Source organism: Plecotus auritus (genome assembly GCF_963455305.1).
Source record: "Plecotus auritus genome assembly, chromosome: 3".
In the NCBI taxonomy this organism is placed as follows: domain Eukaryota; kingdom Metazoa; phylum Chordata; class Mammalia; order Chiroptera; family Vespertilionidae; genus Plecotus; species Plecotus auritus.
Window position 1 is genome coordinate 97,265,144 of NC_137772.1, and position 18,062 is coordinate 97,283,205.

At 39.5% G+C, this 18,062-nt stretch overlaps 1 protein-coding gene across 1 annotated transcript in view; it reads left to right on the forward strand.

The window, feature by feature from the left end:
* Positions 1-875: 875 nt before the first annotated feature.
* The window catches only part of LOC308244098 (phosphatidylinositol 3,4,5-trisphosphate 3-phosphatase TPTE2-like), a gene marked incomplete at both ends in the record, with an annotated part of 137,167 nt that continues 119,980 nt past the window's right edge, over positions 876-18,062 (forward strand). Inside the window, 2 exons of the mRNA XM_080660133.1 lie at positions 876-922; positions 5,696-5,746. Coding sequence (XP_080516259.1) covers positions 876-922; positions 5,696-5,746 — 98 coding nt within the window. The remainder of the gene's footprint in view (positions 923-5,695; positions 5,747-18,062) is intronic.

The following is an 18,062-nucleotide window of genomic DNA, read 5'->3' on the forward strand; positions in this document are numbered from 1 at the left end:
TATGCTGCCGTAAAAAAGAAGGAATTACTACCATTTGTAGGCACTTGGATGGAATTAGAGAACATTATGCTAAGTGAAATAAGCCAGTCAATGAAAGAAAAATACCACATGATCCCACTCATTTGGGGATAATGAAAAACATTATAAACTGATGAACAAAAAGATAGTTACAGAGGCAGTAAAGCATCAAACAGACTGTCAAATTACAGTGGTAAGGTTAGGGAGAGGTGGGGGAAATAAGAGATCAACTGAAGGACTTATATGCATGTATATAAGAGTAACCAACGGATGCAAAACATTGGGGGGTGAGGGCATGTATGGGAGTGGGGTGGGGGTGGGGGGCAATGGTAAGATATGTACACATATAATACCTTAATAAAAATTTGAAAAAAAAAAAAAGAGTGGGGAATACAAGACATCTGTAATACTACTAACAATAATATATATATATTTAAAATCCTAGGGACCTTAAGAATTATTCTAAACCTACTCTGCCTGTGGTCTATAAATGGAAAAAGCCTGGATAACAGCACATCTGTTTACAACATGGTTTACTATTTTAAGCTCACAGTTAACATTATCCTAAAAACATTAAGCCTCTGATTATTCTCTCCAACCTATAAGGGAAGCAAAGAGCTCATTGTAACCTTCTTCAGAATAAGAATATATAAGAAGCACTCACTCCATTAAATGCAAAAGAAAAAGTAGCAGGTGACACAGTCTGTTCTAAAATTATCCTCAGATTTTGGATCTTGGAATCCCTCCACCCCTCATCTTTAAGGAGAACAGTGTCTGTTTTTAAGTCCCTGCAGCCTATCCTATTCCTCACTCAACAATAATCTCAGAACCATTGGAATCTTTTGTTTGGGGTCACCATGGACACAGGGGTTCTTATTCCAGTACTGGCTTGTTACCAGCACAGGTAAAGACCTAGGGGAGGGAGGTGTTTCTAGACAAGAATGTCCCATCCCAACCTCTGCCCTCTATGTTGTCTAATGTTGTGCTCTCCCCTCTCACCCTCACAGAGCGTGGGAAAAGTATAATGTTTTAGAGTACAATGGAGGGTGAGGGGAGAAGAAGGGTGGGGAGAATGGACAGAATGGGGGTCTTTGGGGGCATAGACAGGACGGTTTGCCAAGTGCTCAGCTATAGACACCACTAATTAACTGTTCTCTCCTCTCCCAGGCACTCTTTGAGAAGGGGAGGGGAAGCACTAGGCCAGTATAGGACCAGATAGCAGTAACCTTGTTGCTTGCCAGGAATTGGGCCAAGATTTGACTGAACAGGCTTGGTTTATGTAAATTAAAAAATAATTGTTTTTAATGAAAAGGCATTATCCAGAAAGGCAGCAGGAGAGAAAACTGCTACCAGGATTTCCAGTAACATTCACTCCCACATAAGAAAAGTACCAAGATCACAGGATTTGAGTCCTTCTGCATCCCCCACCCCTCCAGGCCCCAGCCCCTTTCAAGCCACAGTGCCTCAGTGAAAGCAGCTCTGCTTGCAGGTCAGGGGGTCCGGGGCTTCCATGGTGGAAGAACCCCAGAAATTCGGTTCTCCATCCATTTCCCTTGGTTCTTAGGGCCACCTTTCTAGAACAAACTGTGGTAGCCTCAGAGGTTTGGGATTTGTACTTCAACTGTGTATAAACTGGTAACCCTTAAAGGTACAGAATTCACAGATGGCTGGGTCCCATGCCCCAAACTCAAAAATTTATGTCCAAATTAGTCTGTTTTTGAAAAAAAGTATTTTCCTATTTGTTTTCATTTTTCTCTCCTTTCCAGAATTTAGGGGCTTGTGGCACATCTCTGGCTGCCTCAGTGCAGACATGAAGTTACTACTTGTTAGCTTGGCAATGTCTTTTTATTCTCCAATGACTTCCAGTTTTCTTGATGACATAATCTGCTCTGTGAAATGTTGGGGAGGGTACGTGTCTTTGCTTTCCCACTCCTTTGATTTATTCTACAGAATATTTCAGGATGGAAATGTCATCAATCACTATGATTATGTAAAATTGGTTTGAAATAGATTTTATGTCACTTTCTGGATCCTGTATAGCAAATGGGCAATCTTTGAAATGTTCTGTACTTGAGCTAAACTTAAATTTTGAACATTCAGAAAGCATTTTCCTCTATTTTTTGAACTAAAATACTAAGAGCAAATATAGAATATGTTTCATGAAATTGATAAAATTGCACAGTATTGTAAATTTTTATGTTTGTTATCCAAGACTTTGGAAATGCTGATCCATACCTAATAAGTTCAACATGTGACTTTTTAATTGGGAGGATATCATGAGTTTTAAAAACTTTGATTATAAAATTCTTATGTGTTTTTCCTTCTCTTAGAATTAATTATAGATACTATCATGCAAAGGTTAAAGAAGAACCTTTTATATCACTGTTTCATGCCTCAAAATATTAACAGGTAAGTGGCAAGATTCAAATTTACTGCATTTTAAGCATAATTCTCAGCTTTGTTTAATAGAATAGGGAATATTTGTGTACTTTCATAATAAATGTAAATTATATGTAAGTTATTTTGACCAACTCACAATTTAAAGATGTGTAAACCTGTAATTTCTTTAAAAAAACTACAGCTTAGACAGTGTGCCAGTAATAATATGCATGTGCCAGTCATGGTCACTTTAAACTTCTCTAGGGTTGCCCCAATGGAGAATACTTTGTTCAGCAGTGGTGACAATTTTCTAGAGATGACCACTACAAGGGCTTCAGTTGTCCCATTTTTATCAACATCTGAAGCATTGTTAATTACCCAGTGAAGGTCACAAATGGATTTTTATTAGTGAGATTAGTGGCTTACAAATCAGCATGATGGTTGTTAGAAATATTTGAATATTCAAGATCTGTGATTTACATAAAATAATCCTAATATATAAAAAGCCAGGGGCTGTCACGACCAAAACAACCAGACGGACAACCAAACAGCAGGCTGTGTGGGGCGACAAGGCCGGCAGGGGGGTTAGTGAGGGACGACCAAACGACTGAACAGCAGGCTGCATGGGGCAACCAGGCCAGCAGGGGGGCAGTGAGGGGTGACCAGGTCAGTGGGGGGGGGGGGGGTAGTTAGGGACAACCAGGCTGGCGGGGGCACAGTTAGGGGCAACCAGACAGGCAGGCAGGTGAGCATTTAGAAGCCAGCAGTCCTGGATTGTGAAAGGGTGCAAGCCTAAACTGGCAGTCGGACATCCCCTGAGGGGCACTGGATTGGAGAGGGTGCAGGCCGGGCTGAGGGGGCCCCCTCTATGCATGAATTTCATGCACCAGGCCTCTAGTTCAGTGGTCGGCAAACCGTGGCTCGCGAGCCACATGCAGCTCTTTGGCCCCTTGAGTGTGGCTCTTCCACAAAATACCATGGCCTGGGCAAGTCTATTTTGAAGAAGTGGCGTTAGAAGAAGTTGAAGTTTAAAAAATTTGGCTCTCAAGAGAAATTTCAATTGTTGTACTGTTGATATTTGGCTCTGTTGACTAATGAGTTTGCTGACCACTGCTCTAGTTAATAATAATAACTATCTTAAAGGTTGTAATGATGACCAATTGAGGTATATTTGTTAATATCTGGCACTTAGTAAATACTATTTAAATGTTTGTTAAATGAGCTATCACTTCTATGATATTCTTTCTATAATTCTGGAAAAATTTATCCTTATTATTTTTAAAACATTTCCTCTTTCCCATTTTATTTTTTTCCATTTATTCTTAGATGTCTATAATCCAGGTGTTAGATGTCTCTCTTTATCCTTCATGTCAACTGGCTTTTCTTTTGTACCTTCTCTCTCTTTATTCTTTTCTAGTATTTTTTGTGAGAGTTTCTCTATAACTTTATTTCTCAAGCTTATTTAAAAACCTTGGTTGGTATGTCCCAATAGTTCTGCTTCAGATGGTTTATGTTGTTCAGTATTTTTCCTTTTCCAGTAAGTGTACTCCTCAAGTATCTAATTATTTGACTTGTGAGTTCACTTTCCTTGTGACTTTTAGCCAGTCTGTCTGGTAACTTGTATTAAGGAAAGGGCTAAAATTATGTTTGTTGTCTCAGCATAGTTACTAATAGTGCATCCGTTCACTTTAAAAAATGTTCTGGCTTGGGTGAGGTATTATATAAGCCATCCTCATTAAAAGGTAGGATGTAAAGTGTGTTTTTCTCAGTAAGTTTATAAGAAGAGGAGGTGTTGAGCTTGGGGACAATAAAGTCTCAGGAATCACAAAGCACTGTGACTACGCAACTCTTCTAGTCATGGTACGTCACTTCTAAGCTCCAGTGCAGAGCAGCACTGGAGGAGGCCGTCTCCCTAGGCTATCACCTGGGGTTTAGGAAACTGGTGGGTAGAGGAGTGAAGTCCCAAGGATTGCTCTTCAGTCCTCTCCTGTTTTTATCAGCTAACATAATGCTTCCCTAATTTTATCATAACTACATCCAGTTGCTACTGGTTTCTACTGAGAAAGGTAGTGATTGTCTCTAAGAAACTCAGGAGAAAAGCAAGAACAGAATTTAAAATTTTCCTTCCCACTGAGCCCCTGGCAAACCTTTCCACAGTCTGTCCACGGGTTAGATTTACCAGGAAATTATGATAGTGTATCACTTTGGTGAGAATCTTTATGCATTTTTGAAATTTAAGTATGTGTCAGTTTATGTTGTCAGATACTAATTTTTTCCTCATAACATTGGGTGAAGAGTGCAGGCTGCCTAAAAAAAAATAATATTTGTAAGTGAATATTCAGCATGACTTTATAAAGCTGACAGATGTAAAGTGCATTTTCATGTGTCTTATTTTATATATGAGGAAATTAAGTTGTAGAGAGATTAAATTACCCAATCCAGTGGTTTGGTGGTGGAAAGTCTTGATTTTGGATGATATAACCAGGTATCTTTTTTGAAATAAATTCAAAGAAAAAGAAACCATTCTGAATACATGCTTTACTTTCAGTTCAGAAAAATATTTTTTAAAAGTATCTTTTTATTGATTTTTAGAGAGAGAGAAACATCAATGTGAGAGAAACATCGATTGGACAGGAATTGAACCCTCAACCTGGGTATGTGCCCTGCCTGGGAATCAAACCCATGACCTTTAGGCACGGGATGATGCTCCAACCAACTGAGCAACACTGGCTGGAGCTAGAAATGCCTTTTAAAATTAATTTAGGTCATTCTTGACCTCCCTCCTTGTTTCTTCTCTAACAAATGGTGACCAGGGACTAGCCCTTGACATTGCAATCAATATTCATTGTTCTGGCATTTTCTTTTCTTTTTCTGTATCCCTTTATTAGCACATGGATTCACCTCCCCCATCCCTACATTCTCAGATCTCTTTCATGTTTCCCAAATAGATTTCAGAGTGTGTGGAACAGTTGACAAAATGGGGAAGAAGAAAATAGGTTTAATCATGACTGCTACTCCTCCCTTCCTTCTTTCCAGAGGATGTGTGTGTGTGCTTAGGTGTGTGTCTGCGCGTGCACGTGCGCGCGCGTGCACACACACACACACAAACACACACACACACACACAGCTCAGAGGCTGTTGCAGAGGTCTCATTGCTATATACACTGAAACTGGTTTGTTAGTTTCTGTCATATTTCCTCATGATTTTACTTTTCATGACCTGAAATTCCATGAGGAAAAATAACTTGATTGCCTTCCAAAATGTCTGACTACTTTTTGTATGTTTTTTACCCTTTAGCAAAGTTATGGATGTCTCTTTAGGGCCCTTTGACAACAATGACAACAAGGGGTGAGTTGTGTGATTTTTGTGGTGAAAGGTATTTGGATCACCCATGGCAATTAGAGGTTTCCATAAGAGACTGTAAGCTTCTGTGGGTAACTTTCTTTTTGGGTCTATGTGGAAAAGAGAAGAGCAGGTCCTAAGAGGGAAACTTCTTACTCACAGGCTGTTTGTGACCTTTAGTAGGTAGTAGCCTCTTAGAAACTCTCCGAATGTCTGTGTGAGACTCTACTAGAGGGGCCAGGAGAGGGAGAATCTACGTGTAGTAAGGAGGAAGTAGCAATAGACAGGGAGCAGTGGAGCTCTCAAAAGGAAAGACTGGAGCTAAGAGACCTTGGCTCTGTCCCTCACCCTCCAGAGCTGTTACCACCTAAACCTGGTGTCACAAATGCAGAATCACCATCGTCTTGGCGGGGGTCCTGGGCTCAGTCTTGCGGTTATTTGAACCCGACTGAGGAACAGAAAGGACATGCAAGATACATGCAGAGTAAGGATGCTGTGAAGGGTCTTCATAATCAGGAAATTAGAAGAGGCTAGAACAGCCGTGGGCAAACTACGGCCCGCGGGCCGGATCCGGCCCGTTCGGCTGTTCTATCCAGCCCGCGGAGCCAAAAGAACGGAGGGTTATCTTGCTCTCCCCTCCGCTCCTTCACCAGCAGCAGTGTTAACATGGCAACGTCGGGAAACACGGCCGCAGCTCCTTCTTCTGAGTGGGTGGATTTATATCCGCCCATTCAGTAGAAGGAACAACCTCTCAATCTTCCAGAGGCTCCTTGTAATGCCCGTGGACGCGTCTCCCGACATCACCCTGGGAATGCGTAGACACGTTATCATGGTGATGTAGGGAGACACGCCCCTGGAGAGCACAGTATCAGAGCCTTTCTGAGGTAAGATTAAGAGCTCTACTCAAACACAATTTTTTCCTGTTCCCACATTCTGTACATCACAATGACTTGTTAATAAAACAGCAAAGACTTTCAGCTTTTAGGGCTTGTATCCACTGCAGGTTTTTTTCCCACTGCGGACGCGCGCAGCAGGGAAAAAGACACACAGAGGACATGTCACACTAGCCATGCTGTGGCTGCATTTTTTTGCTGATACGGATGCGGTATCAGTAACGCTACCGTGGCCACTAACCGCATGTGTTAGCGGCAAAACAAATGCATTTTGCGCTGCGTTTGCTTCTCCCCCTTGCGCCTGTAAAAGTGCGTGCTACAGGGCATTTGTGTTAACATGCACCACTGCACATTAGCATCAACGCAAACATGATGGAAACCTGTGTACCCTGCATTAACCCTAGCTGCGCTGCATTGCAGTACTGCACCACACTGCAACGGCAGCACGGCTAGTGTGAACGAACCCTAATTCAGTGGGTTGAACAAAAAGATTGTATAGAAATGTGATGAACTAAAGATTTTATTACAAAATCGCTTAATTTCAGGGTTTCAGAAGTAATTGGACAAATGAAAAACTGAAAATCAAATGTTCATATCTAATACTTGGATGAAACCCTTTCCTGGTAATGACAGCCTGAAGTCTTGTACTTATGGACATCACCAGATGCTGGGTTTTCTCCTTTGTAATGCTCTGCCAGGCTGTCACAGTAGGGGTATATATATATAAATATCCTGCCATTTCCAGCTTTTAATAAGAAAAACTGTTGCAATGGGCATTTAAAAGTGGCACTTGGTTGTTTTTATAGAGTCCAGTGGATGCATCTGACATTGATAATGGGCTCTTTCACACTATGTGCACTGCGGCTGTTTTTTTGCCAGTAACGGAAGTGCTAGTGGTAACTACTGGTTACCCATGTTTTGCACTGCCCTAGCACCTCCCATACAAGTGTGTCTGGAAGACACAGCAATGTGCAGCTATGTGTGTTACCATAAACAAAGGGCCTGTGTGAAAGATACACAGGTTTCCTATGGAGGAAAGGGGTTGTTCTCTATGGTCAGGGTGTGCCTCTGTCCCATGTCTGAACTTTTCAGATGATTTTGTTATATATATATATTTTTCAGAAGACCAAAAATGTTATAGTAGAGCAAATTTAATCACTTGTTTTTATACTTTACTGTCTTATTTTAGTAAAGAATTTAATAAGAGAACGGTACTGTTGGTTTTAGCCCAATATTAAACATGAGTGGACCAAAGAAAAGGAAAGTGGACAGTGAATGCCGAGTGTTTAAGAGGGAGTGGACAACAAAATATTTTTTCACCGAAGTCCGATCAATGCCGGTATGTCTGATATGCCAGGAAACACTTGCAGTCTTCAAAGAGTACAATCTCAGCCGTCACTTTGCCACAAAGCATGGCAACTATGCTAGCAAGCAGTCACCTCAAGAACGGGAGGCTACTGCACAGAGGTTGATGGCTAAATTACAGGCTCAGCAAAATGTCTTTCACAGAAAAACTGCAATTCAAGAGACAACTACCAAAGCAAGTTTTATGCTATCATTCAAATTAGCAAAAGCTAGCAAACCTCTCTCTGAAGGCGAGTTTTTGAAAGAATGTATGATAGAGATAGCAGGTCTCTTGTGTCTAGAGAGCAAAGGCAAGTTTGAAAAACTCAGCTTATCGCGAAGGACAGTGACTCGTCGAGTGGAACTGATTGATGAAGACTTGGCTAGCAAGTTAAATAGTAAGGCAGAGTTCTTTAAGTTTTATTCACTAGCATTGGATGAAAGTAATGACGTAAAGGACACTGCTCAGCTCTTAATTTTTATCCGAGGGATTAGTGACAATTTTGAAATTACGGAGGAGTTTTTAGCCATGGAGCCACTGAAAGGAAAAACACGGGGAGAGGACTTGTATGACCGGGTGTCTACTGTCATCGAGAAAATGAAGCTACCATGGAGTAAACTTGCTAATGTCACGACAGATGGATCTCCAAATTTAACTGGAAAAAATGTTGGACTGCTAAAAAGAATTCAGGATAAAGTGAAAGAGGAGAACCCTAACCAAGATGTTATTTTTCTTCACTGTATTATTCACCAGGAATCATTGTGCAAGTCTATATTACAACTTAATCATGTTGTTAATCCAGTCGTAAAGCTTGTTAATTTCATTCGAGCAAAGGGACTTCAGCACCATCAGTTTATTAAGTTTCTGGAGGAAACTGATGCGGATCACCACGACTTACTTTACCACTCTCGTGTCCGCTGGTTGAGTTTGGGCAAAGTTTTCCAACGAGTGTGGGAGCTCAAAGAAGAGATTGGTGCATTTTTGAAATTAAAGGGGAAGTCTGACGAATTTACTGAGCTGAGTGATAAGAATTGGCTGTGTGACTTTGCATTTGCTGTAGATATATTTTCACATTTGAATGAGCTAAATGTGAAGCTACAGGGAAAAGATCAGTATGTACATGACATGTACACTAATGTGAAAGCCTTTAAATCGAAGCTGATTTTCTTTTCCAGACAAATTTCAGACAAAGTCTTCACTCATTTTGCCCCACTAGCCACACAGAAGGAGACCATCCAAAACGTGAAGAAATACAGCAAATCACTGGATGACCTGCATGCAGAATTCTGTCGTCGGTTTTCTGATGTTAAAAAAATTGACCAGTCACTTCAACTGGTGGCCTGTCCTTTGTCACAAAACCCTGAAACAGCACCAGAAGAGGTGCAACTGGAACTCATCGATCTTCAGTCTGACTTTGTCCTAAAGGAGAAATTCAGCTCTCTTGAACTAAGAGACTTTTATGCTTCACTTAATGAAGCCACTTTTCCAAACATCCGGAGGATGGCACAGAAGATACTGGTGCTGTTTGGGTCAACCTATGTTTGTGAGCAGACATTTAGCGTCATGAACATCAACAAAGCCCCTCACAGATCCAGCTTAAGTGACGAACACCTCAGATCTATCCTGAGAACAGCCACAACAAAACTAACTCCAGATGTTGATGCATTAGCTAAAAAAGGAGACCAACAACACTGTTCCCACTGAAGCTGATGTTTTAAAGACCAAAAATCTTTCAACCCAGTCTACATTGCCATCTACATCTATGTCCCGGGCATAATTTGGAAGTTGCACTAAAGAAAATGTTTAATTTACTGTTTACACATTTTGTTCTTTTCTGTTTGTTTTAGTTTTAAATTATTTTATTATATTTAAGTTTAATTTGAAGGGCTTTTGTACCTTTCCTTTGTTAGGCAATTTTATTTTGCCTTTGCCATCTTCAGTATAAAGTATGTCATTGTGCTATGATTCCTCCATTTTTTGAAGTTTCAAATTATAATAATTAGTGTTTACATTCTTCTTGTTAAAATGTTTGAAATGAATAAAACTATTGAAATAAAAAAAAAACATACCCTTTTATGTAATGATGTTTACTTTGAATTTATATTAGTTCACACAAACACTCCATCCATGCTTTTGTTCCAGCCCTCCGGTCCAGTTTAAGAACCCATTGTGGCCCTCGAGTCAAAAAGTTTGACCACCCCTGACCTAGAATGTAGGAATATATGTAGCCTATGTGGTGTGGATGGTTTAGGGAGAAGAGCCAGAGCCCTAGGGTGAGAGCAGAAAGACCAAAGAATCATCCCAATGCCCTTATTGCTTTGAGGAGCCACATGTCTCCCCCAGAGTTTGTACAGAAAATTAAGTGTCCATTGGGAAAGACAGGACCTGCCCTTAATACGGATCCCACCCATGTTCAACATGGCCTTGTTGTGTCCAACAGGGTCTGCCTATTATCAATATAAAATAAGTCTTGGTCATAGTTAATATTTTTGCTTTGAATTCAATTTTGATATTCATATTACAACTTTTAATGTACTGAGATTTAACGTGCACCTTATGTATTTGTCCATCTCTATTTTCAAACTGTCACGTTATTTACTTTTGCCTTTTATATACAGAATATAGTACATTTAACTTTTAAACTTATCTGAGAGCATTTGTCAATATTAATATGAGATTATGTGCTTGTGTTTGTCATTATTTCTGGTCTATTAGGCTTTAGTTGCTATCATTGTACTCTGTTTTCTGTATTACACACTTTCTTTTTATTTTTTCTTTAAATTTTTCTGTCTTTTGCTATTAAGTGATTTGCTTTTATCCTTTCAATTTTTTAACAAAACAAAGGTTATAAACCTATTTTTAGAAAACAATTGCACCTTTATTTCTCAATTAATATCCAGATTAAAACTGGGCTTGTACCTGGGAAAGATAAAAAATGCAACATGCTTTTACTTCTACCAATTTACAAATATTAAATCCTAGATTGTGTAAGAAAACTCACACATTTAAATCCATACTGTTACAAGAATTTTATTTTATTTTTGCTTATAGAATTGTTTGTTTACATGGTCACATGCTGCATTAACAATGATTGTTTAGACTTAGTTCCGCATTTTGATTATTTTATTTAACACATTTTCTCTATAAGGTGTCTTCCTTGTTCCTGGTTCTTCATTTTGATTCATTACTCAGCTGACTTGAGCATTTCTTTCTTTCTTTCTTTCTTTCTTTCTTTCTTTCTTTCTTTCTTTCTTTCTTTCTTTCTTTCTTTTATGGGGGCAGAACTTTTTAAAAATTATATTTTATTTTTATTGTTGACATTATTACAGGTGCCCTCCATTTCTCCTCCCCTCCCAATCCAGACCCCACCCTCCCTTCCTCTGGCCCTCACCATATTGTTGTCTATGTCCATGGACAATGCATATATGTTCTTTGGCTATTCTCTTCACCTTCTTTCATCCCGGCCCCCCACCCACCTCCCCTCTGACATCTGCCAGTCTGTACCATGTATCCATTTGTCTGGTTCTATTTTGTTTGTCAGTTTATTTTGTTCATTAAATTCCACATATAAGTGAGATCATATTGTATTGGTCTTTCTTTAACTGTCTTATTTTGCTTAGCATAATAATCTCACGTCCATCCATGCTGTGGCAAAGGTTAAGAGGTCCTTCTTTTTTACAGCCATGTAGTATTTCATTGTGTAAATGTATCACAACTTTTTTATCCACTCATCTACTTATAGGCACTTGGGCTGTTTCCAGATCTTGGCTATTGTAAACAATGCTGCTAAGAACATAAGGGTGCATATATTCTTTCTATTGGTGTTTTGGGATGCTTAGGATATATTCCCAGAAGTGGGATTTCTGGGTCAAATGGAAGTTCCATTTTTAATTTTTTTTTTTAGGAAACTCCACAGTGACTGCACCCCACCAACGTTGCAGCCAAGTTCCCTTTTCTCCGCATCCTCTCCAGCACTTGTCGTTTTTTGATTTATTAATGGTAGCTATTCTGGCCGGTGTGAGGTGATACCTCATGTCATTTTACTTTGCATCTCTCTGATAATTAGGGATGTTGAGCATCTTTTCATATGTCTATTAGCCATCTGTATGTTCTCTTTGGAGAAGTGGCTATTCAGGTCCTTTGCCCATTTTATAATTAGATTGTTTGTCTTCTTGGTGTTGTTTTATAAGTTCTTTATGTATTTTGGATATTAACCCCTTATCAAATGTATCCTTTGTTCTCTCATATAGTTGGTTGCCTTTTCATTTTGTTGATGGTTTCTTTTGCTGTTCAGAAGCTTTTTAGTTTGATGTAGTCCCATTTGTTTATTTTTTTCCTTTGTTTCCCTTACCTAAGGAGATATATTTGCAAAAATATTGCTATGAGAGATGTCTGAGATTTTGCTATATATGTGTTCTCCTAGGATTTTTATGGTTTTGTGATGAGCACATCTGGAGTAACTGCTTTTAGAAAAGGTACAAGGATGCTGTGCTTTGAGTTTTGGCATGTTGGAGAATATCTGTCTGTTGTTCCTAAATATAAACAGTGCTTTTTCTGGATGTAGAATTAAATCACAGTCCTTTCCCTGCAAACTCTGCACACATTGTTTGGAGCTGTATTTACACACACACTTAAAAAAATCAATTGTATATTTACTTGGGTTAGTTTTGGGAGACACTGAAAAAGATAGGAGGGGCTAAAGCTCCCCAAACCATGCCTTTGTGCCCCAGTGATTCTTCCAGACATGGTTTTGTATGTTCACTTTGTCAGGCAAAGTCAGATTTATTATAACATTTCTCTGCTACCCAGATAACTGGTAGTCTTTGTGAGATCAGGAGGGACCTGTATTAAGAGAATGGCAACCTTAGGGGAGAATTCACATCAGCCTCAGTGAAAGTGTAGGAGAGAGAGATTGGGAGGGAGGAGTTAGCCTGATAATATTAATCCATGGCCAATTTTGGCAATGTCACAGTTCTGTTCAACATCTACCCACTCCATTCTCCAGTCTTGGGAGCAAGCTATGAGCACTGCCTTAGGATCAGTACCATGTGGAGTGGAATTTGGGTCCCCTGCTAGAGGCTTCAGCAGGGCAAGAAATTGCTTCACAATGGCTGCCTTGTCTCCAGCCATAGGGTAAAATGAGGCATAACTGGAGTCTCCATCAAACAGGCTCCTCCTCCTTTAATGGAAGGATCCCAGTTGCTAGAGTATTTCTCCTTTGAAGTATAGCTTACTAAAATTCCTTACCTCCAGAATGCACTTGCAACCCCAAATGTGACTCTAATTAGCTGTTATATTAATGAGGGCGTTTTGTTTACGAGATGAGTATTACAAGAGAAGAGTGCCATTTACTCCCTACCCATCCCTGAAGTCCCTTATTATATTGCTGTGGAAACAGTACTGAAAGTGTGATGACTTGCACAGGATCACACAGCTTGTTAATGGCAGAGCTGGAACACAGATCTCTTCTACCACTCCCTTCTGTCTCCATGTTATATTGCTTTAGTTGATGACTCCAAGTTTAATATTACCATAAAGTTGGGATTGGTGCTTTACAGGCAAGAGAAATGTTACTACTAAACATCTAAAGTTTAGTGTTTTACTCATATATATTCCACATTGGAAAGAAAAAATCATGAAGCAGAAAGGTAAAAATTTTAGTTATTAGTAAAAAGCATTTTGTTATGAAATTTCTGAAGAATTTTTTAAAGAATTACATTTATAAAAGCTTTTGTTTATCAGTTAAATTCATATTATATGTTAGAAGAAATCTGTGATAAACTTGAGAACTCTAAAATTTGATTTTTAATTCTTTTTGCAGCAGCAAGATTAAGAGAATTATGCACGTAATTGTGTCATCCTTTATATTGAGGTATGTGAGACCCTAGAAAAGGAGGTAATTAAAAATGTATAGTACTTAATATTGATATTTTTAATGAGAAAGGATATGGTAGAAAAAAAAAACATGTTTTCACTGTCAGTATGTTGCTAAATAGTCCTTGTGCCACATTTAATATAATATAATTTATCTTGGAATTTTTGTTTAAGCTGAACATTAAAACAAATGGCATTTGACTAAGTCTAATATTATTATAGTAATATGTTTCTCCTATATGTGAAAGTAAAAATATTGAAACATGCATGTAAAAATTCTATAATTATGTGTTTTATTAAATATTTACTTGTCTAGAATTTATGGAAGCATTTTATGTTAGCTTCTTCTCAACATGATAGTAAGATTTCATACTATAATACAGATTCACACAATATACTTGCTTCCTTTAGAATTTGTAATATTTTAATTTGTGTTACAATTTTTAAAAAAAAGTAATTGGAAGACATTTACCTTCATAGATTATACAAATTGTATAATCAATTTGTGGCAAATGTGTTTAAAATATATGAGACTCATTTCAAAATTTATATTTACATCAAATTTGACAGCTGATAAAGGTCCAAGTGTCTTGAGAATGCTTGTTTACAACCTCCCCAAAAGCCCCACTCTCTGAACTCCTAGCTGCCCCATCGTGTGGAGCTTGCACCCTAGTGAGGAGTCAGTTGCCTGGGCTGGAGTGTAGAGGGGTCTGGACAGACTCAGGGGGTATCAATGACTGAGTTTTGTAGCTTTGGGGTGGGGCCATTTCCCCCACTTTCCTATAAACCTGACTGGTGTCTCCCTCTCATTGGAGATCCACTATCCCCAGTCTCCAGGCTCCAGTGGCCCCGTTCTCTTGACTCTTCATGACTCCACCCTACCCAGGTCTGAGCAGAATCTGGGACAGACTGAGTTGTGTGGCTCTAGGGCGGTGGCCACTTCCCCCACCTCTCTCTAGCCCCATCACCCCAACTCCTGGTGGCCCTATTCTACTGAAATCAAGCTCCAGGTAGAAACTGGAACAGACAGAGTTGTGTGGCTCTAGGTTGGGGGGACATTTATACTTTTCATGCCAACCAGGGCAGAGCCCTCCCTTCACACAGCCAAATCTTGGTCTATTTGGGCCTGATAAACTTTGCTGACTCCCTGTGACCCACCTCACTACAAAGGTCTGTGAGCACCCAGAAGGTAGCAGCTATTCTTGGTATACTCTGGGACATTAGCTGAATGGTTTCAGAACCTGTATCAATCTGGTGAACACCATTTGCCCCCAGGAGCTCTTTCAGTGACTGAGCCTAACAAGCAGGTGGTGGCTGGTAGACCTCAGGGTGCCTAAGGACTTTTACTGACCTTCCCCCAGGGCAAGCTTGGTCCTTCCCACACACACCCAAGCCCAGCACAAACTGTGGATTGCTTTGCAGTACCAAACAGGTTACACAGAGCCAGTTACAGACAGACATTGGCCTGCACCAGAGTCCTTACAAGAGACCCCAGAAACAAAACACTCAGTGGCCAGTTTCAGACAACATTAGAGCAGGATCTAATTATTAGCTTCACTAATATCATATTCAAATAAAAATATCAGCAGGCAGCAGACCCTGCTGAGGTGAATTATGTGTTGTGAGGTCAGCACCTGCACAGCAGCATGTACACTGTGGTCCAGGTTAATCTTCATAGTCAGCCAGCCTGAGGATTGACCCCAAGCATGAATAGGCCAATAGCAGTCAAAACTCAATTACAACAAGAGGACAAACATAATCTACCTAAGGGACATTCCTGGGGCACCCAACTCAGGTAATAAAGGAGACTGCATCACTGGGACTTACAGTACACCTATTACATAAAGCCACCTGACCAAAACTGGAAATCATAGCAAATCTACCAAATACATAAAAACAAACACAAAGAGAAAGCCAAAATAGGGAGACAAAGAAGCATGTCCCAAGTGAAAGAACAAGAGAAATCTCCAGAAAAAGAGCTATATGAAATGGAGGCAAGCAATTTATCAGATATACAGTTCAAAGAAATGATTAGAAGGATGCTCAAGGAACTTAGAAGTACATCAACATGAAAAAGAATATTGAAACCATGAAAAAGAACCAGTATAAAATGAAGAATACTCTAGAAGGAATAAACAGTAGATTGGGTAAAAAGGGGATTGAGTCAGCAATTTAAAAGACAAGGTAGCAGAAAGCTCAGCAAAAAACAAAAAAAGAATTTTAAAAAATGAGAATGGTTTAAGTGACATTTGGGAAAACATGAAGTGTAACAATATTCGCATCAATGGGGTATCAGAAAGAGAAGAGAGAGAACAAGAGATTGAGAATCTATTTGAAGAAATAATGACTGAAAACTTTTCTAACTAGTGAAGGAAAAAGACATAATTCCAGGAAGTGCAAAGAGTCACAAACAAGATGGGCCCAAAGAGGCTCTTAGCAAGACACATCATAATTAAAATGGCAAAGGTTAAAAAAAAAAAGAATCTTAAAAGCAGCAAGAGAAAGATAGTTACCTACAATGATGTTCCCATAAAATTTAAAGCTGGTTTATCAACAGAAACATTCAGGCCAGAAGTGATTGTCATGAAATATTCAAAGTGATGAAAAAGCAAGTACCTACAACCCAAACTACTTTACCCAGCAAGACTATCATTTAAAATTGAAGGAGAAATAAACAGCTTCCCAGACAGGAAAAAGCTAAAGGAGTTTGTTACCACCAAACCAGTATTACAAGAAATGTTAAAGGGTCTTCTTGAAGAAGAAAAGAGGAACATAGTTTAAAAAATAAAATGGTGATAAATATGTACTTATCAATAATCACTTTAAATGGCAATGGTTTAAATACTCCAACAAAAATACATAGGGTAGCTGAATGGATAAGAAAAAAAGACCCATAAATATGCTGCTTACAAGAGACCCACATCAGAATAAAATATATACACAGACTAAAAGTAAAGAAATATTAAAAGATATTTCATACAAATGGAAATGAAAACAATGCTGGGGTAGTAAAACTTATACTTGAAAAAATAGATTTTAAAACCCAAACTATACCTGGCTGGTGTTTCTGTTGGCCTTTGCACCAGAGGGTCATAAGTCTGATTCCTGGTCAAAGGCATGTACCTGGCCCCAGTCAGGGTGTATGTGGGAGGCAACAAATCAATGTGTCTCTCTCTCATATCAATGTTTCTCTCTCTCTCCATTTCTTCCTCTCTTTTTAAAAATCAGTGGAAAAAATATCCTCAGGTGATGATTAACAAAAACAACAACAACAAAAAACCCACAAAGCTATAGTAAGAGACAAAGTATAATGATAACAGGAGAAATCCAGCAAGAGGATAGAATGCTTATAAACATTTGTGCACCCAACATAGGAGTACCTAAATATGTAAAGCAAATCTTGATGGGACCGGCTGCTGAGATGATCGCTTCACTGTGGCAGTCTCCGTATATCATGGGGAGATAGACATGCTGCCTATTCCTCATGGAGATTAAAAATGGTGACAGAGTAAGTGGATGCTGAATAGACACACTCCAAGGACCAAACTGGGATTGCAACTAAAATACAGGAAAATCTTCCTGAAAAATCAACTGAAGGCTCTCTGGAGAGAACCCTGATAACCTAAGACAGAAAGTGGAGACCGCATAGAGACTGGTATGAGGAGCAGAGGTGTGAAAGGACAGGCCGGGCTCCCACCAACAGCAACTGAGGTTCTGGAGTTGCTGTTGCAGTGTTGTCACTGAGAAATCTGGGGTCTAATCCCCAAGCTGGGCCCCCCAGCAGAGCACCAGAACTGAGAAGGGTACCCACATAACATCTGGCTGTGAAAAGCAGCAAGGTTGCTGTATGCCAGGGAGAGACAGCTAGAAATGCAGGCACCGTTTTAAAGTGCCAATGCACAAAATTCCCTGTGCAGCCACTCACCTATTGCTCCAGAAGAGAGAGGGCAGAGTGGACTGTAGCTTTGTGAGAAAAAGCCAGGGTTGGGATCTTAGTGAAGGAAAAAGACACACAATTCCAGGAAGTGCAGAGAGTCCCAAGCAAGAAGAACCCAAATAGGCCCATGCCCAGACACATCATAATTAAAATGCCAAAAATTAAAGACAAAGAGAGAATCTTAAAGGCAGCAAGAGAAAAACAAACTATTACCTACAAAGGAGCTCCCATAAGGCTGTCACAGGAATTGTAATCAGAAAATCTACAAGCCAG